The 14,020-nt window shown below is 39.8% G+C and overlaps 1 protein-coding gene across 1 annotated transcript in view; it reads right to left on the bottom strand.

Annotated features, from left to right (window-relative positions):
• Positions 1 to 14,020, bottom strand: part of CFAP61 (cilia and flagella associated protein 61) — a 428,437-nt gene that overhangs the window by 94,673 nt on the left and 319,744 nt on the right. Inside the window, exons 22-23 of the mRNA XM_054574135.1 lie at positions 8,605 to 8,932; positions 6,505 to 6,596 (exon numbers count right to left, since the gene is read on the bottom strand). Coding sequence (XP_054430110.1) covers positions 6,505 to 6,596; positions 8,605 to 8,932 — 420 coding nt within the window. The remainder of the gene's footprint in view (positions 1 to 6,504; positions 6,597 to 8,604; positions 8,933 to 14,020) is intronic.

Below are 14,020 nucleotides of genomic sequence, written 5' to 3'. Positions count from 1 at the left end.
AAACGTTTTAGGAAGAGCTAACCCCTGTCCTTCTCAGACTATTCCAAAAAATCCAAGAGGAGGGAAGACTCCCAGACTCTTTTTATGGGGCCAGCATCACCCTAATCTCAAAACCAGATAAAGACCCTACAAAGAAAGACAACTACAGGCCAGTTTCGCTGATGAACATAGATGCTAGAATCCTCAACAAAATATTGGCAAACCACATCCAGCAATACATTAAAAAGATTATCCACTACGATTAAGTGGGTTTCATCCCAGGGATGCAGGGGTGGTTCAATATACGCAAGTCAATAAACGTAATACATCACATAAATAAAAGAAAAGACAAAAACCACATGATCATCTCGATAGACGCAGAAAAAGCATTCGATAAGGTACAGCACCCATTTATGATCAAAACACTCAGCAAAGTGGGAATAAATGGGGCATTCCTCAACGTAATAAAGGCCATATACGAAAAACCTACAGCCAACATCATACTCAAAGCCAAAAACTAAAAGCTTTCCCACTGAGATTGGGAACACAACAAGGATGTCTGCTTTCACCGCTTCCTTTCAATATCGTGTTGGAAGTCCTAGCCACAGCGGTCAGACAAGATAAAGAAATAAAAGGCATCCAAATAGGAAAGGAGGAAGTAAAACTATCATTGTTTGCAGATGACATGATAGTGTACATAGAAAACCCGGTAGACTCTACCAAAGAACTCCTCAACTTAATAAGTGAATTTGGCAAAACAGCAGGATACAAAGTCAATATTCAGAAATCAAAGGCATTTTTGATCACCAACAATGAAATAGAAGAAGAAGAAATCAGAAAAAAAATACCATTCGATATAGCAAGAAGAAAAATAAAGTACCTAGGCATAAATTTAACCAAAGACGTAAAAGATCTGTACACAGAAAACTATACAACATTGAAAAAAGAAATTAAGGAAGACACAAATAAATGGAAGTATATACCGTGCTCATGGATTGGAAGAATTCATATCATCAGAATGTCCATACTACCCAAAGCAATTTATAGATTCAACGCAATCCCTATCAAGATACCAGTGACATATTTCACAGAAATAGAACAGACATTTCAAAAATTTATATGGAACCATAAACGACCCCGAATAGCCTGAGCAATTTTGAAAAAGAAAAACAAAGTAGGAGGGATCACAATACTGGACATCAAACTATACTACACAGCCACTGTACTCAAAACAATCTGGTACTGGCACAAGAACAGACCCATAGACCAGTGGAACAGAATAGAAAGCCCAGAAATAAGCCCAGGTCTCTATGGACATCTAATATTTGACAAAGGGGGCAGAAGCATCAAATGGAGCAATAATAGCCTTTCAACAAATGCTGTTGGGAGAGCTGGACGGCTACATGCAAAAAATTGAAATTGGATGATCAGCTGACACCATACACAAAAATAAACTCAAGATGGATAAAAGACTTAAATATAAGTTGCAACACCATCAAAGTCCTAGAGGAGAACATTGGCAGGAAACTCTCAGATATTCCATGCAGCAATTTTTTCACTGATATGTCTCCTAGAGCAAGGGACATAAAGGAAATAAACAAGTGGGACCTCATCAAAATAAGAAGCTTCTGCACGGCTAAATAAAATATCAGCAAAGTGAAAAGGGAGCCAACCGTACGGGAAAATATATTCGCTAATGATACATCAGATAGAGGTTTGATCTCCAAGATACATAAAGACCTCACTCCACTCCACTCCAAGAAGACAAAGATCCAATCAAAAAATGAACACAGGACCTGGGCAGACGCTTTTCCAAGGAGGAGATACAGAGGACCCAGAGACATTTGAAAGGATGTTCAGCATCACTAGCCATCAGAGAAATGCAGATCAAAACCACCGTGAGGTACCACCTCACACCAGTCTGAATGGCCATCATAAACAGATCCACAAACAACAGGTGCTGGCGAGGCTGTGGAGAAAAGGGAACACTAGTACACTGTTGGTGGGAATGCGACTGGTTCAGCCATTGTGGAAAGCAGTGTGGAATTTCCTCAAAAAGCTGAAAATGGAACTGCCTTTTGTTTGATTTTTTTTGTTTGTTTACTTTATTTCACTTTTTAAAAAATTTTTTAAATTTTTTATTTTTTGCTTCTACTTTTTAAAAAAATTTTATTTTAATTTATTTTTTCAAATACATTTGTCTGCCTTCCCCCCACCACTTTCTTTTGCCCCTCCCCCCACAACCCTTCCACTTAGGTTTTGTCCATGAGACTTTGCTATACGTTTCTTGACTTTCCCCTTCCCTTCCTTTACCCGCTCCCTCCTCCCTCCTTCCTTCTTGTCTCTGTTGGTTTCTTTTCCTTTTAGTGTTGCTGGTCTTATTTTCCTTGCATCTTTGTATTGTTGGTTAGGTCCAGTGTTCATAGCAGCACAATTTACAATAGCCAAGTGTTGGAAGCAACCTAAATGCCCATGAGTAGATGACTGGATCAAAAAATAATGGTACGTTTACACAATGGAATACTATGCAGCAGAAAGAAAAAAAGAACTAAACTTCTCGCTACCATGGATGGAACTAGAGAGCATTATGCTAAGCGAAATAAGCCAGTGGGCGAAAGACAAATACCATATGATGTCACCTATAAGTGAAACTGTCTTTTGATCTCGTGATTCCCCTGCTGGGACTATACCCTAAGAATCCCAAAACGCCAATTCAGAAGAACCTATGCACCCCAATGTTCATAGCAGCACAATTTACAGTAACCAAGTGTTGGAAGCAACCTAAATGCCCATCAGTAGATGACTGGATCAAAAAATTATGGTACATTTACATAATGGAATATTATGCAGCAGAAAGGAAAAAAGAACTACTACACTTCGCGACAGCATGGATGGAACAAGAGAGCATTATGCCAAGCGAAATAAGCCAGGGAGCGAAAAGACAAATACCATATGATCTCACCTATAAGCGGAACCTAACCAACAATACAAAGCTGCAAGGAAAATAAGACCAGCAACACTGAAAGGAAAAGAAACCAGCAGAGACAAGAGGGAAGGAGGGAGGGGGGGTGGGGAAAAGGAAGGGAAGGGGAAAGTCAAGGAACATATAGCGGGGACTCATGGACAAAACCAAAGGGGAAAGATTGAGGGAGGGGAAGGGAGAAGGGGGAAGTGAAAGTGGTGCGGGGAAGGCAGAGACAAATGTATTTGAAAAATAATTTATTAAAATTTAAAAAAAGAAGTTAAAAAAATGAAAGTGATAGAAAGTGATATAAATTAATTATATAATAAAAATATTTGAACTCTTTATTAAATAAAGCCTTATCTACACAAAAAAAGAATAGTAATTTAGTTTCTTTGGTAAAATAATGTTCAATAAGCTCCACTCTTTATCAATTGGCTATATTTAAGTGACTGCCTGACCATTTTGGCAACAATTTTACTTAACCAATCTAATTCCAAAGCCAAAAGATTGCCATGCAATCTACATTTATTTATTTATTTTTGGAGAATGAAATGGAAAAAATCTGTTTAGATCTTCTGTACTAATTAAAAAGGAGGCCCACCTGGCAAAAATAGTTCATTAAAGTCTGGAGTCCCATTCAAATACCATGATAGCACCAGCCAAAGAATCTATTAAAGTTGTATTCTTATGAAAGTTCTCATTATTTAAAAATCCCTTTGACTTCTCCACTGACTTTATTCACAGACAGCCAGTGGTTCATAAATAAATGACACTGCATGTAGGAAATCACAGTGTCCTTGAAGAACCGGGTTCTGTCTGAAACGAAGTCCAATATTGTCTAGCTCTTGAACATATTTGGCTCCAGCTATTTCCCTACAATGAACAAAGTGCTCACCTCTGAACACATTGTCTTGGCTTCACCCTGTTCATCTAATGCCACACGTTATCAGTGGCAGACTGTATTCTCCAAAGATAGCCACAACAATATCCCCTATCCCACATACTCTTATAATATGACCTTTACACTCTTCCCATGAGAGAGGAAGTCTATGTCCCCTCTCCTTAAGTTCTGATGGGCTGTGACTACAACAACCAAGGATGTAAGGGAAATAATGCTGTGTGACTTTTGAGGTCGAGTCATGAAAAGCAATGCAGCTACCAACTTTCTAGTGGGGACAATTGCACTCAGATCCCTGAGCTGTCACATGAGAAATCTGACTCCTTGAGGCTACCATGCTGTGCAGAAGCCCAGGCCACATGGACAGCCCAAGTGTGATGCTCTGCTCAGCACTCCCTGTGTTTGAGTCATCCCAGCCTAGGTGAGTAACAAGGCCTCAGAGGATCTACCATTGTGTCACCCCTAACCTTCAAGTCTTCTGAGCTGAGGCTCCAGACACTGTGGAACAGTGACTAAGCCCTTCCCGCTGTGCTCTGTCTGAATCCCTGACCCAAGGAATCTGAACAGAATCAAATAGCTGCTTCATGATGCAAAGTTTTGTTACATGGCAATAGAAACTGGAACATCATTCATTATGATCCTTTATTTGTAAGAAAAGTTTTCATCCGACCACATATAGAAAGCATACTCAACAGAACTTAGGAAAGGCCCAAGGGAATAAATTTTAAACACAGAGTATTTGCTCTTTCCCTGGAAGAAAAAGATTTCTTTATTTATCTGGAACTATGATTAACAACATGCACCATTGATTGGTCACCTGTTTTGTTCTCAAAAGGCAATGTTACTCTATGTATGATCCCTAATAATCACAGACATGCAGAGAAGTTGAATAGTTTGTCCAAAGTCCATGGAAATTAAATGGAAGAGCTGGGATTCCAATTTCCTGAAGGGAAAAAGGTAAGGGGACAATAGTCTATCTAATTTGAACCTGTATACCTTTTGAGGAATTTTCCAACAGCTTCCACTAACATCTCATTGATCAGAACCTGACATGTGGATGACCCTAGTCTCAAGGAAATCTGGGGAAAGTGTTTAAGTTGTTTTTATCACTGACACCAAAAATACTAATGATAAGAAAATGGGAAGAGAGGTTAAGTTGTCAACTTCCAGTTTCTGCCTCACTGACAAAAAAGCGAACATGACACATCAGAAAGGAAACCCCCAATTGTCAACAAACATCAGTTTGGGACCTTCTGTCAGAGAATCTTATTTGAGGAACTTGCCAACTGACCAACCACATGTGCCCTTAATGGTTACCTTGAGCCCAGGGATGTCCCCCCATCACACTTCTGTACCTTCTGGATGATCCTTCTGGTATAATTCAGGGAGAGAAGGAGAACAACAAGGTCTGCATGCAGAGTCCAGACCCTATGAGATTTACTTGCTATGTTGCCATGAAGATGGTTATTTTAGTTATCTATTGATGTATCACTTAGTGGCTTAATGTTCTTCAGTAGGTGAATAGAGAAATAAACTGTGATACATTCAGACAATGGAATACTAAAAAGAAATGAGCTATCAAGACAGTAGCACAAATGCATATTACAAAGTGAAAAAAAGCCAACCTGAAAAGGCTACATACCATATGACTCCAACTATATGACATTTTGGACAAGGCAAAACAATGGAGAGAGTAAAAAGATCAATGGGTGCCAGAGGCTAAGTGGGAGAGAGGGATGAATAGGTGGAGCACAGAGGATTCTTATGGCAGTGAAACTATTCTATATGATTACTGTAATGATGGACACATGTCATTATACATTTGTCCAAACCTATAGAATGTATAACACTAAGAGTGAGCCCTAAGAAAACTGTAGACTTTGGGTCATAATGATGTGTCAATTTAAGTTCATCGATCACAGTAAATATCACTCTGAATTAGGGATGTTGATAATGAGGACAGTATGCATGAATGGGGATAGGGATAAATGGGAAATATCTGTACTTTCCTCTCAATTATCTTGTGAACCTAAAACTGGTTCTTTAAAAAATCTGTTAAAAAACATTTGGTGACTCAAAACAACAATAAACTCTTATTACCTTTGTCTTTGAAAGTCAGAAATTAGAAGTGGCTTAGCTGGGGGATTCTGGCTCATGGCCTCTCATCAATGTGTAGTTAAGACTTTGGCAGGGGCTGCATCATCTAAAGGCTTGACTGGGGCTGAAGGATTATTCCCAACGCAGCTCCCTCACATGACTGGCAGACTACTAATGACTGGAGCATAAATCCTCAAATTATTAACACATGGACTCCTATGAAGGTTTGCATACAAGGCCTTACAATCAGGGCAGTAAATCATCCAGGAGGGTGCAAGGAGGAAACTCTAATATTTTCATAGCCTAGCATTGGAAGACTCAAACTGTCATTTCCACAATATACTGTTAGCTACACAGATAAGCCCTATTAACTATGAGGGGAACACACAGGGGCATGAATACCAAGAGGCTGGAGTCACTGAGCACCAGCTTGGGATCTGGCTACCTCAGTGGCTTTCTGATGCATGAACCAATACATTACACTAAAGATCTGAAAAAAGAATTCATCCCCTGTAAACAAAGTGTTATATTTGAAAGTAAAATGAAATTCAAAAATAATACTTACAAAATCAGACTGAGCCATTTGTACTTCCAAGGGAGTTAAAATGGCAGGCTTGGCGATGTGCAGGTAATGATAAGACCCAGGAAGAATGCCTCCTAGAGGAAATGGCAAGTTTTCCACATTTTAATTTAGTTGTTAATAAGATTAGTGAGCTTATATCTTTACTATAAGACAGAGATGCCTATAATGATGCATTCTACTCAAACTTTCCCACTAAAGCACTGTTATTAGAAAGGAACTCCCTGGGATGGTTGGGCTTTACTTAAGAAAATCAATGTGGATGTGCCATTACAACCCATAATGTAGCTCACAGTGTTCCAAGGAGATGTGTCGAGCTGATCTTGTGTATCCTGTAATTTTTCATAACTCCTGTTACTCTACCTTATACCTCTCAAAGCCAGAACGAGATCTTTAGAATCTTTAACTGTTACAGTGGTTTTCCTATCACTCATCACCCCTCCCATATTTAACCAAAATATTTAAAAAATTAATGTTATAAGGAAAATCAATAAATTTCTTGTCCAATGTTTTAGGAAGCTATCATTATCACATTCTTTTTTGTGTTGTTGATGCTATTACAGATGTCCTCCATGTCCCCCATTCCCTCCGACCCGTCTTTGCCCACTTCCACACAGCCCTCACCCCTTCTCCTGTGGCCTTCACCATACCATTGTCTGTGTCCACAGGCTAAACATATCTGTTCTTTGACTAATCTCTTCACCTTCTTTAATCTAGCACCTTAACCCCAGCCCTCTCCCTTCTGAGATATGTTAGTCTGTTCTATGTATCCATGCCTCTTGTTCTATTTGGTTCATCAGTTTATTTTGTTCATTAGATTCCACCTATAAGTGAGATCATATGCTATTTGTCTTTCTCTGACTTGCGTATTTCACTTAGCAAAATAATCTGCAGGTCCATTCATGCTATCTCAAAGGGTAGAGTTCTTTCTTTTTTATGGCCACATAGTATTCCATGTGTAAATGTACCACATCTTTTTTAATTCACTAATCCACTGATGAGCACTTGGGCTGTTTTCAGATCTTGGCTATTGTAAACAATGCTGCTATGAACATAAGGATGCATATATTTCTGATTGGTGTTTTAGGATTCTTAGGTTATATTCCCAGAAGTGGGGTCACTGGGTCAAAAGGCAGTTCCATTTCTAATTTTTTAAGGTAACTCCATACTGTTTTCAAATTCTTAATATTTCTAGTTTGTCCCAGAAGTATGAGCCTGACCTAACTCTGGTATCTGGCACCCAACCCATCTCTTCTTTTTTTCCATGGCCTCTATCTTTCCCGAGGGTCTCATCGAGAATGAGAAGCAGAGCAGGACTCCTTAAGGCCATGTAGATAGATAGAAAAAGGTGAGGTCTGGAGTACAGGACTTTTGTCTCTTTAGTCTGATGTTCTAGTTACTGACTTATGGTCCATGGATACCCTAGGGAGTCTATGGATAGCTTTGTGTATTAGTCCTTCAACCTTCTAGAAATGAACAAAATTTTGTAAATATATGCATTTTTCTGGTAGAGTCTACCACATTCAAAGATAGTGTTTTCAAAGGTATTTCTCAACCCCTAAACATAAAGAAATCCCATGTTACTCATATGTTGATCTCCTTAGAGATCAACAAGGCTTAGCATATGAACGTGTTCTGTGACAGCTGCAGATGGTTTGGCTTATCCATCTGATATTAGGCTAAAGCCTGGGGTGCTTGGAAGGGTCTCTTTATTTCTGAACTTAGAGTAAGAATGAAAGTTTTGTAAGATGTCAAAGCATCATACCATTGTGACCAGTTGTGAGTAACCTCCGGGCAAGTTACTGATCATACTCCAGTGTTTTACTTTATATGTAAAATGGGACCACAGTTATTATATAGCCCACAATAAAGGCTCAAAATGCAAAAGACCATAATAATAATAATGTCAGGTCCATGATAAATACTTTAAAAATGAGAGAGAGCCCTCACCCGTCTCTGTGCAAACACACTGAGACAGAGGAGTTTCCTCACCAAGCCTAAGAAAAGGATGGAGGGCTGCCCTAGGCATTGACCCAGATCCAACTGCTGGTTTCATCTGGGGGTATAAGGTGACCTATTACACACCTTGGATCTTGGCTCCCTTGTACATGGGGATGAGTTGGTCAAGATCAGCTGGTGGTTCAGTCACAGGCTCCAGGGTTGGGTCAAAGAGATTGAGCATAGCTGCTGCCAGCTGGAAGCCAACTTCTTTGGAACTGAAGCTGCTGTGATTCCACTCATTTGAATAATATCTATTGGAGAATTTGGTGAGGGAACCAGCAGCTCTTATGGCTATGTCGTTGGTGTGGAAGTTTGCATCAATCACAAGTCGGCCATCATAGACAAGGCATGCATCATTGAGTGCTTTAAATGTTTCATAATCCACATTCTTCTCACAGAAGCTGAAGAATATCTAATAAGTTAACAATCACATTGTTACTTAGTTATCACTCTTTACTTTCCCAAGAGTGTGAACATTCAACAGGACATTATTTGGAGAACACACACAAAAAATCTAAATCTACTAAAAGTTTGTCATATTGCCGTGTGTGAGAGTGAGAGAAAGACAGACAGACAGACACTCCTGTTTGGTAGGAAGAGCAAATTAAGGTCACCAAATGTCATTCTTTTATTTTCTTTTTTTAAGTTTTTTAATCCTCACTTGAGAATATGTTTACTGATTTTAGAGCAAGAGAGAGGAAAAGAGGGGGTGGGGGGAGAGAGAGAGAGATATCGATGTGAGAAGCATCAACTGGCTGCCTTCTGTACACGCCCCAACTGGGGAACAAACGTGCAACCTTTTGGGGTAGAGGATGATGCTCCAACCAGCTGAGCCACCTGGCCAGGGCATGCACTCTTTTGTTTTTATCACTCAATGTAGTCATCCAGTGTAGAGAGGGATGCCAAATGATGGAATACCTACCAAAAGAGTCAGCATTTTTTCCTCACAAGGAGGTTTACAGTTCATTGAGACACTACTTTCCCCTCATCCTCCTATATTTTAAATAGCTCTGTCTTAGCCTTCTTCCATCTTCCTCTTTCTTTTTCTGTGTCTGACACTTACATCTCTCTAGGTTCCTTCTTAGAGTCACCTTATCTAATCTTGAGTCTTCAAGCTGCCCCATGCCTGGTCTTTTAAATTCAAAAAATACCATCCCTGCAAGATGCTATAGAGAAGATGATAGGCCCATCAGCCTCAGCATCCACCATGTCTGAGCTCCTTTCTTATTGTCTCCTGCCCTGGGATGGCACAGTCATTGAATAAATATTTATGGGGTACCTACCATATGCCAAGCACTGTGTTGTAGAAGAGTCACAAAGCCCTCTGCAGTGTCCTTAGAAGTGATCTGTATGCCCCCTCCATTCTCTGCCCAAATTTTAATACTTTCTCCTGCTCATCTGAACATTATCTTCTACATTAATGTTGAAAGTCATTAAAACAATCCAAGTTAGTTGTTTTTAAGTCTTCAGTTGTTGTTGAAACAGTTGAGGTAAGCTCAAACATTTAATTTTTACTTAAATATAATTTGCCACCCTATTTGAAGCATGCTAAAAAAAATAGTATGGATCCTCATCACACTGCTGGCCACTTCCCTGCTCCCTTTACATTCCTCCTTTACCCACCTTATTTGCCCCATTCTGTACAAAAATTAGCTGTTCTGGGCCCAAAGTATCCACTTTCCATATCCCTTCCCCAAACCCATGAATGGTACATGAATGATGAATGACCCTGTGGTAGTGATTAGTCATGCATAACTGTAAATTCAAGCCTAAATTAGTTAAAATTAAACAAAATTTAAAATCCAGACCCTCAGTTGTAGTGGTCTATTTCAAATTCTCAAAAGCTACAGGTGTCTACTTGCTGCCATATTGGACAACACAGATATAAATGATTTCCATCCTCACAGAAAGTTCTATTGGACATGAAAAACTCACATCCATCATCTCAGTGATGCCCTTTATTCTCCCCCATGGACCCAACATAATCCTTTTCCTTTTCTATGTGTCTGTTCACTCACTATGTAACCCTATCCCAGTTACTCCCATCCCAGGCACCTTCTTTCTTTTGAATCTCTTAAATTCTTCCTGTTTTATAACTTTTATTCAGTGACCACAAAAAATATATATCTCTGAGTCTGTCTCTGACTCTGAATCTTTGTCTCCTTACTCCACTTTGTCTTACCTACACTCCTCTCCCATCCATATAAAATAGATTTCTCATATAGAAATATAGAAAGCAATTTTATTTGAATTGAAATTATACATTAAAAAAAAGTAGTATCAACCTCTTGAGTCCTTGAAGGTGCTCAAAGTCCCTTCACCATCTCCACAAAAGTTCTTCAACCTATCCAGTATTTTTCCTAATTAAACCTACTTTTTGTTAAGTAGAAAATTAAGTCTACTAATTCTTATTTTCCTGGGTTTTTAAAATTACTCATATTGCAAAAGAATTTTTTTATACTGTTTTGGTGTAGGCATTCACAATTTGGCTGCATTTGGGGTTTCATAGGAGTTTGTGGGCTAGACAGAAAAGCAAATCTAACACTGTTCATGGGAACACATGTTCTAAGTTACAGGTCTCTCAAACACAATTCATGTGTTCCTGTAATGACAACTGAATATTACATATTGGATGAAATATGAAGTAGAAATACCTAGCCACATTGGTATTGTTCTGAATAAATGTTTAAGATGACATATTTATAATTCAGACTAGGGAGAGCAACACTCCCTGGTTAGCAGATCAAGTGTCACCAACCTGATAAACATCATTCATCATACACTATGAAAAACACTTTGTTTAGAAAAATTTAATTTGAGACTTCAAGATGGTGGAGGAGTGAATGGAAGTTACATTGATCTCCTCCCAGGACCATCTGGAATTATAGCTAAATTGAGGAGAACTCACCTGGAACAAACAACTAAAAAACAGTAAGAGAAGAGCCTTAACACCTCGGACAGAGGAATCGGTTTTAGCACAATGTAACTAATAAGGAGTGTGGTAGAGACTCAAGGAGGCTAGTGGGGTTGCCGATGGCAGCAGCACCAGAAGGATATTGAAATGGCTACTTGGATCCCTGTGAGAAGAGTGGGGTCTCAACCATAGGCAGGGATTTCCAGCGTACAGCACTGGAGCTCAAAAAGTACACAAATAACAGCCAGCTACGAAAACCAGCAGGGTTCCTTTCCGACAGAGATGGGTGGCAGGAGATGCAAAGAGCTGTTTAAAGGGCCAGTGCGTACATTTTTATTTGCAGCCACTTACTCTGGGCTCCAGCAAAGGCGGAGGCAGAGTGGGCTGGAGCTGCCTGAGGAGAGACTGGGGAAGGAGACTTTGAGTAGAGAACAGAGAGAGTACAGGTGGGGTCACAGTGCTGACTCACTCCTGATATGGCAGTAGACATCTTTCTCAGTCAGACCACTCCTCTGGGCCACAGCAGCATGAGAGGACACAGTAGCCCCGCCCCAACGAGGCTCTGCCCTGGCCCAGTGGTGCACAAGCTTGACGGCTGAGTACAGGGTAGCAGTCACAGACAGTACATCCCTGGCTAAAGGGGGCACAGAGTGGTCTAGAGACACTTGAGGAGAGTCTGGAGATGGAGGCTTTGGGTAGAGAACTGAGGGATTAGCCAGCAGGATCCTGGTGCTGATGCCGCCCCCATGTGGCAGCCACCATCTTGCTAAGGCAGACCACTCCTGAGTGGCAGAAGCATGAGAGGACACAATAACCCTGACCCAGGAGGGACTCTGGCCCACCCTGTGGTGCCTAAACCTGATTGCTGAATGCAGAGTGACTAGATTAACAACTGAAGGAGACAGCCACAGATAATAGATTCCTGGAAGTCTCAAAAAGACTGCCTGAGGTCAGAAGGGGTCAACAGCTGACATCATCAGAGGCAGATCCAAAAAAAAAAAAAAAAAATACAGCGGTCTCCTACCTACCATGGAAATTCACAACAAAAAGTCAGGGAGTCAAGACATAGCAATTTAAGAAGCAGAAGCAGAAAAAGAAGAGTCTCACAAATGATGTGAAGACAAAGAAATATCCCCCAATCTAAGGAAAAGGAGGCATCCCCAGAAAGAGGACTAAATGAAATAGAGGCGAGTAAACTATGAGATATTGAGTTCAAACAATGATTTTAAGGAAGCTCAGTGAGATCAGTGTACTCAAAGATTTTTACCAAAAACTACAGAAGAACTGCAGAGGACACCATGAAGAATTTACTGAAAATTATATCAGTATGAAAAAGGACATAGAAGCTATCAATAAAGGCAAGAGAAATGATTATAATTTCTGAGTTGAACAACACAATAGAAGGAATCAAAAGCAGGCCAGATATAGCAGAGGACTGAATAAGTGAGTTGGAGGACAAGGTAGAAAAAAGCTCCCAGAAAGAGCAAGAAAATGAAGAGTCAAAAAAATGAAGGGATGTTGAGGGAAATGCAAGAAAACCTGAAACGTAATAATATCCATATAATAGGTATACAAGAAAAAGAGGAGCAAGGGATAGAAAACCTGTTTGAAAAAATAATGATGGAAAACTTCCCTAAGTCTGAGGAGAGAAAAAGTCACACAAGTCCAGGAAGCACAGAGAGCCCCAATCAAGAAGACCCAATGAGGTCCACTCCAAGACACATCATCAATAAAATGGCAAATATCAAAGACAAACAGAGAATCCTAAAGGCAGCAAGGGAGAAACAGGTAGTAACATACAATGGAGTCCCAGTACAGCTAGCAGCTGGCTTCTCAACAGAATTACTACAAGTCAGAAAGGAATGGCAAGAAACATTCCCAGTCTTGATGGCAAAGGCCTGCAACCAAGACTGCTCTACCCAGCCATGCTTTCAGTTAAAATGGAAGGTGAAACAAGGAGTTTCCCACACAAAACAAGGCTAAAAGAATACGTCTCCACCAAACCAGCAATGCAAGATATGCTAAAGAGACTGCTTTAAGAAGATGAAGAAAAACAGTGAGAAAGAGAGGAACACAGGTACAAAGGAAAAAAATAAATAAGTACCTATCAATAATAACTTTAAATGTAAATGGATTAAATGCTCAATCAAAAGACATAGGGTAGCTGAATAGATTAAAAACAACATGACCCACACATATGCTGCCTACACGAGACCCACCTCAGAACAAAGGACTACAAAGACTGAAAGTAAAGGGATGGAAATAAATATTCCAAGCAAATGGGCAGGGGAAAAAAAGCTGAGTAGCAATATTTATATCAGACAAAATAGATTTCAACCAAGACCACAAAAAGAGACCCAGAAGGACACTTCATAGTACGAAAAGGAGGAAACCATCAAAAAGACATAAACATTGTAAACCTATATGCACCCAACATAGGAACACCAAAATACATGAGGAAAATCTTGGAGGACTTCAAGAAAGATATAGACAGCAACACACTGATAGTAGGGGATTTTAACATCCCACTGTCAACAATGGATAGATCTTCTGAACTAAGTATCAACAGGGATAGTGTGGAACTGA

The sequence above is a fragment of the Pteronotus mesoamericanus genome, unplaced genomic scaffold (assembly GCF_021234165.1).
Source record: "Pteronotus mesoamericanus isolate MK-2021 breed Mesoamerican mustached bat unplaced genomic scaffold, CSHL_Meso_final contig_25, whole genome shotgun sequence".
NCBI classification, from domain to species: Eukaryota; Metazoa; Chordata; class Mammalia; order Chiroptera; family Mormoopidae; genus Pteronotus; species Pteronotus mesoamericanus.
The sequence above is the reverse complement of the archived record's forward strand: the minus strand, read 5'-3'. Positions and strand labels throughout refer to the sequence as shown.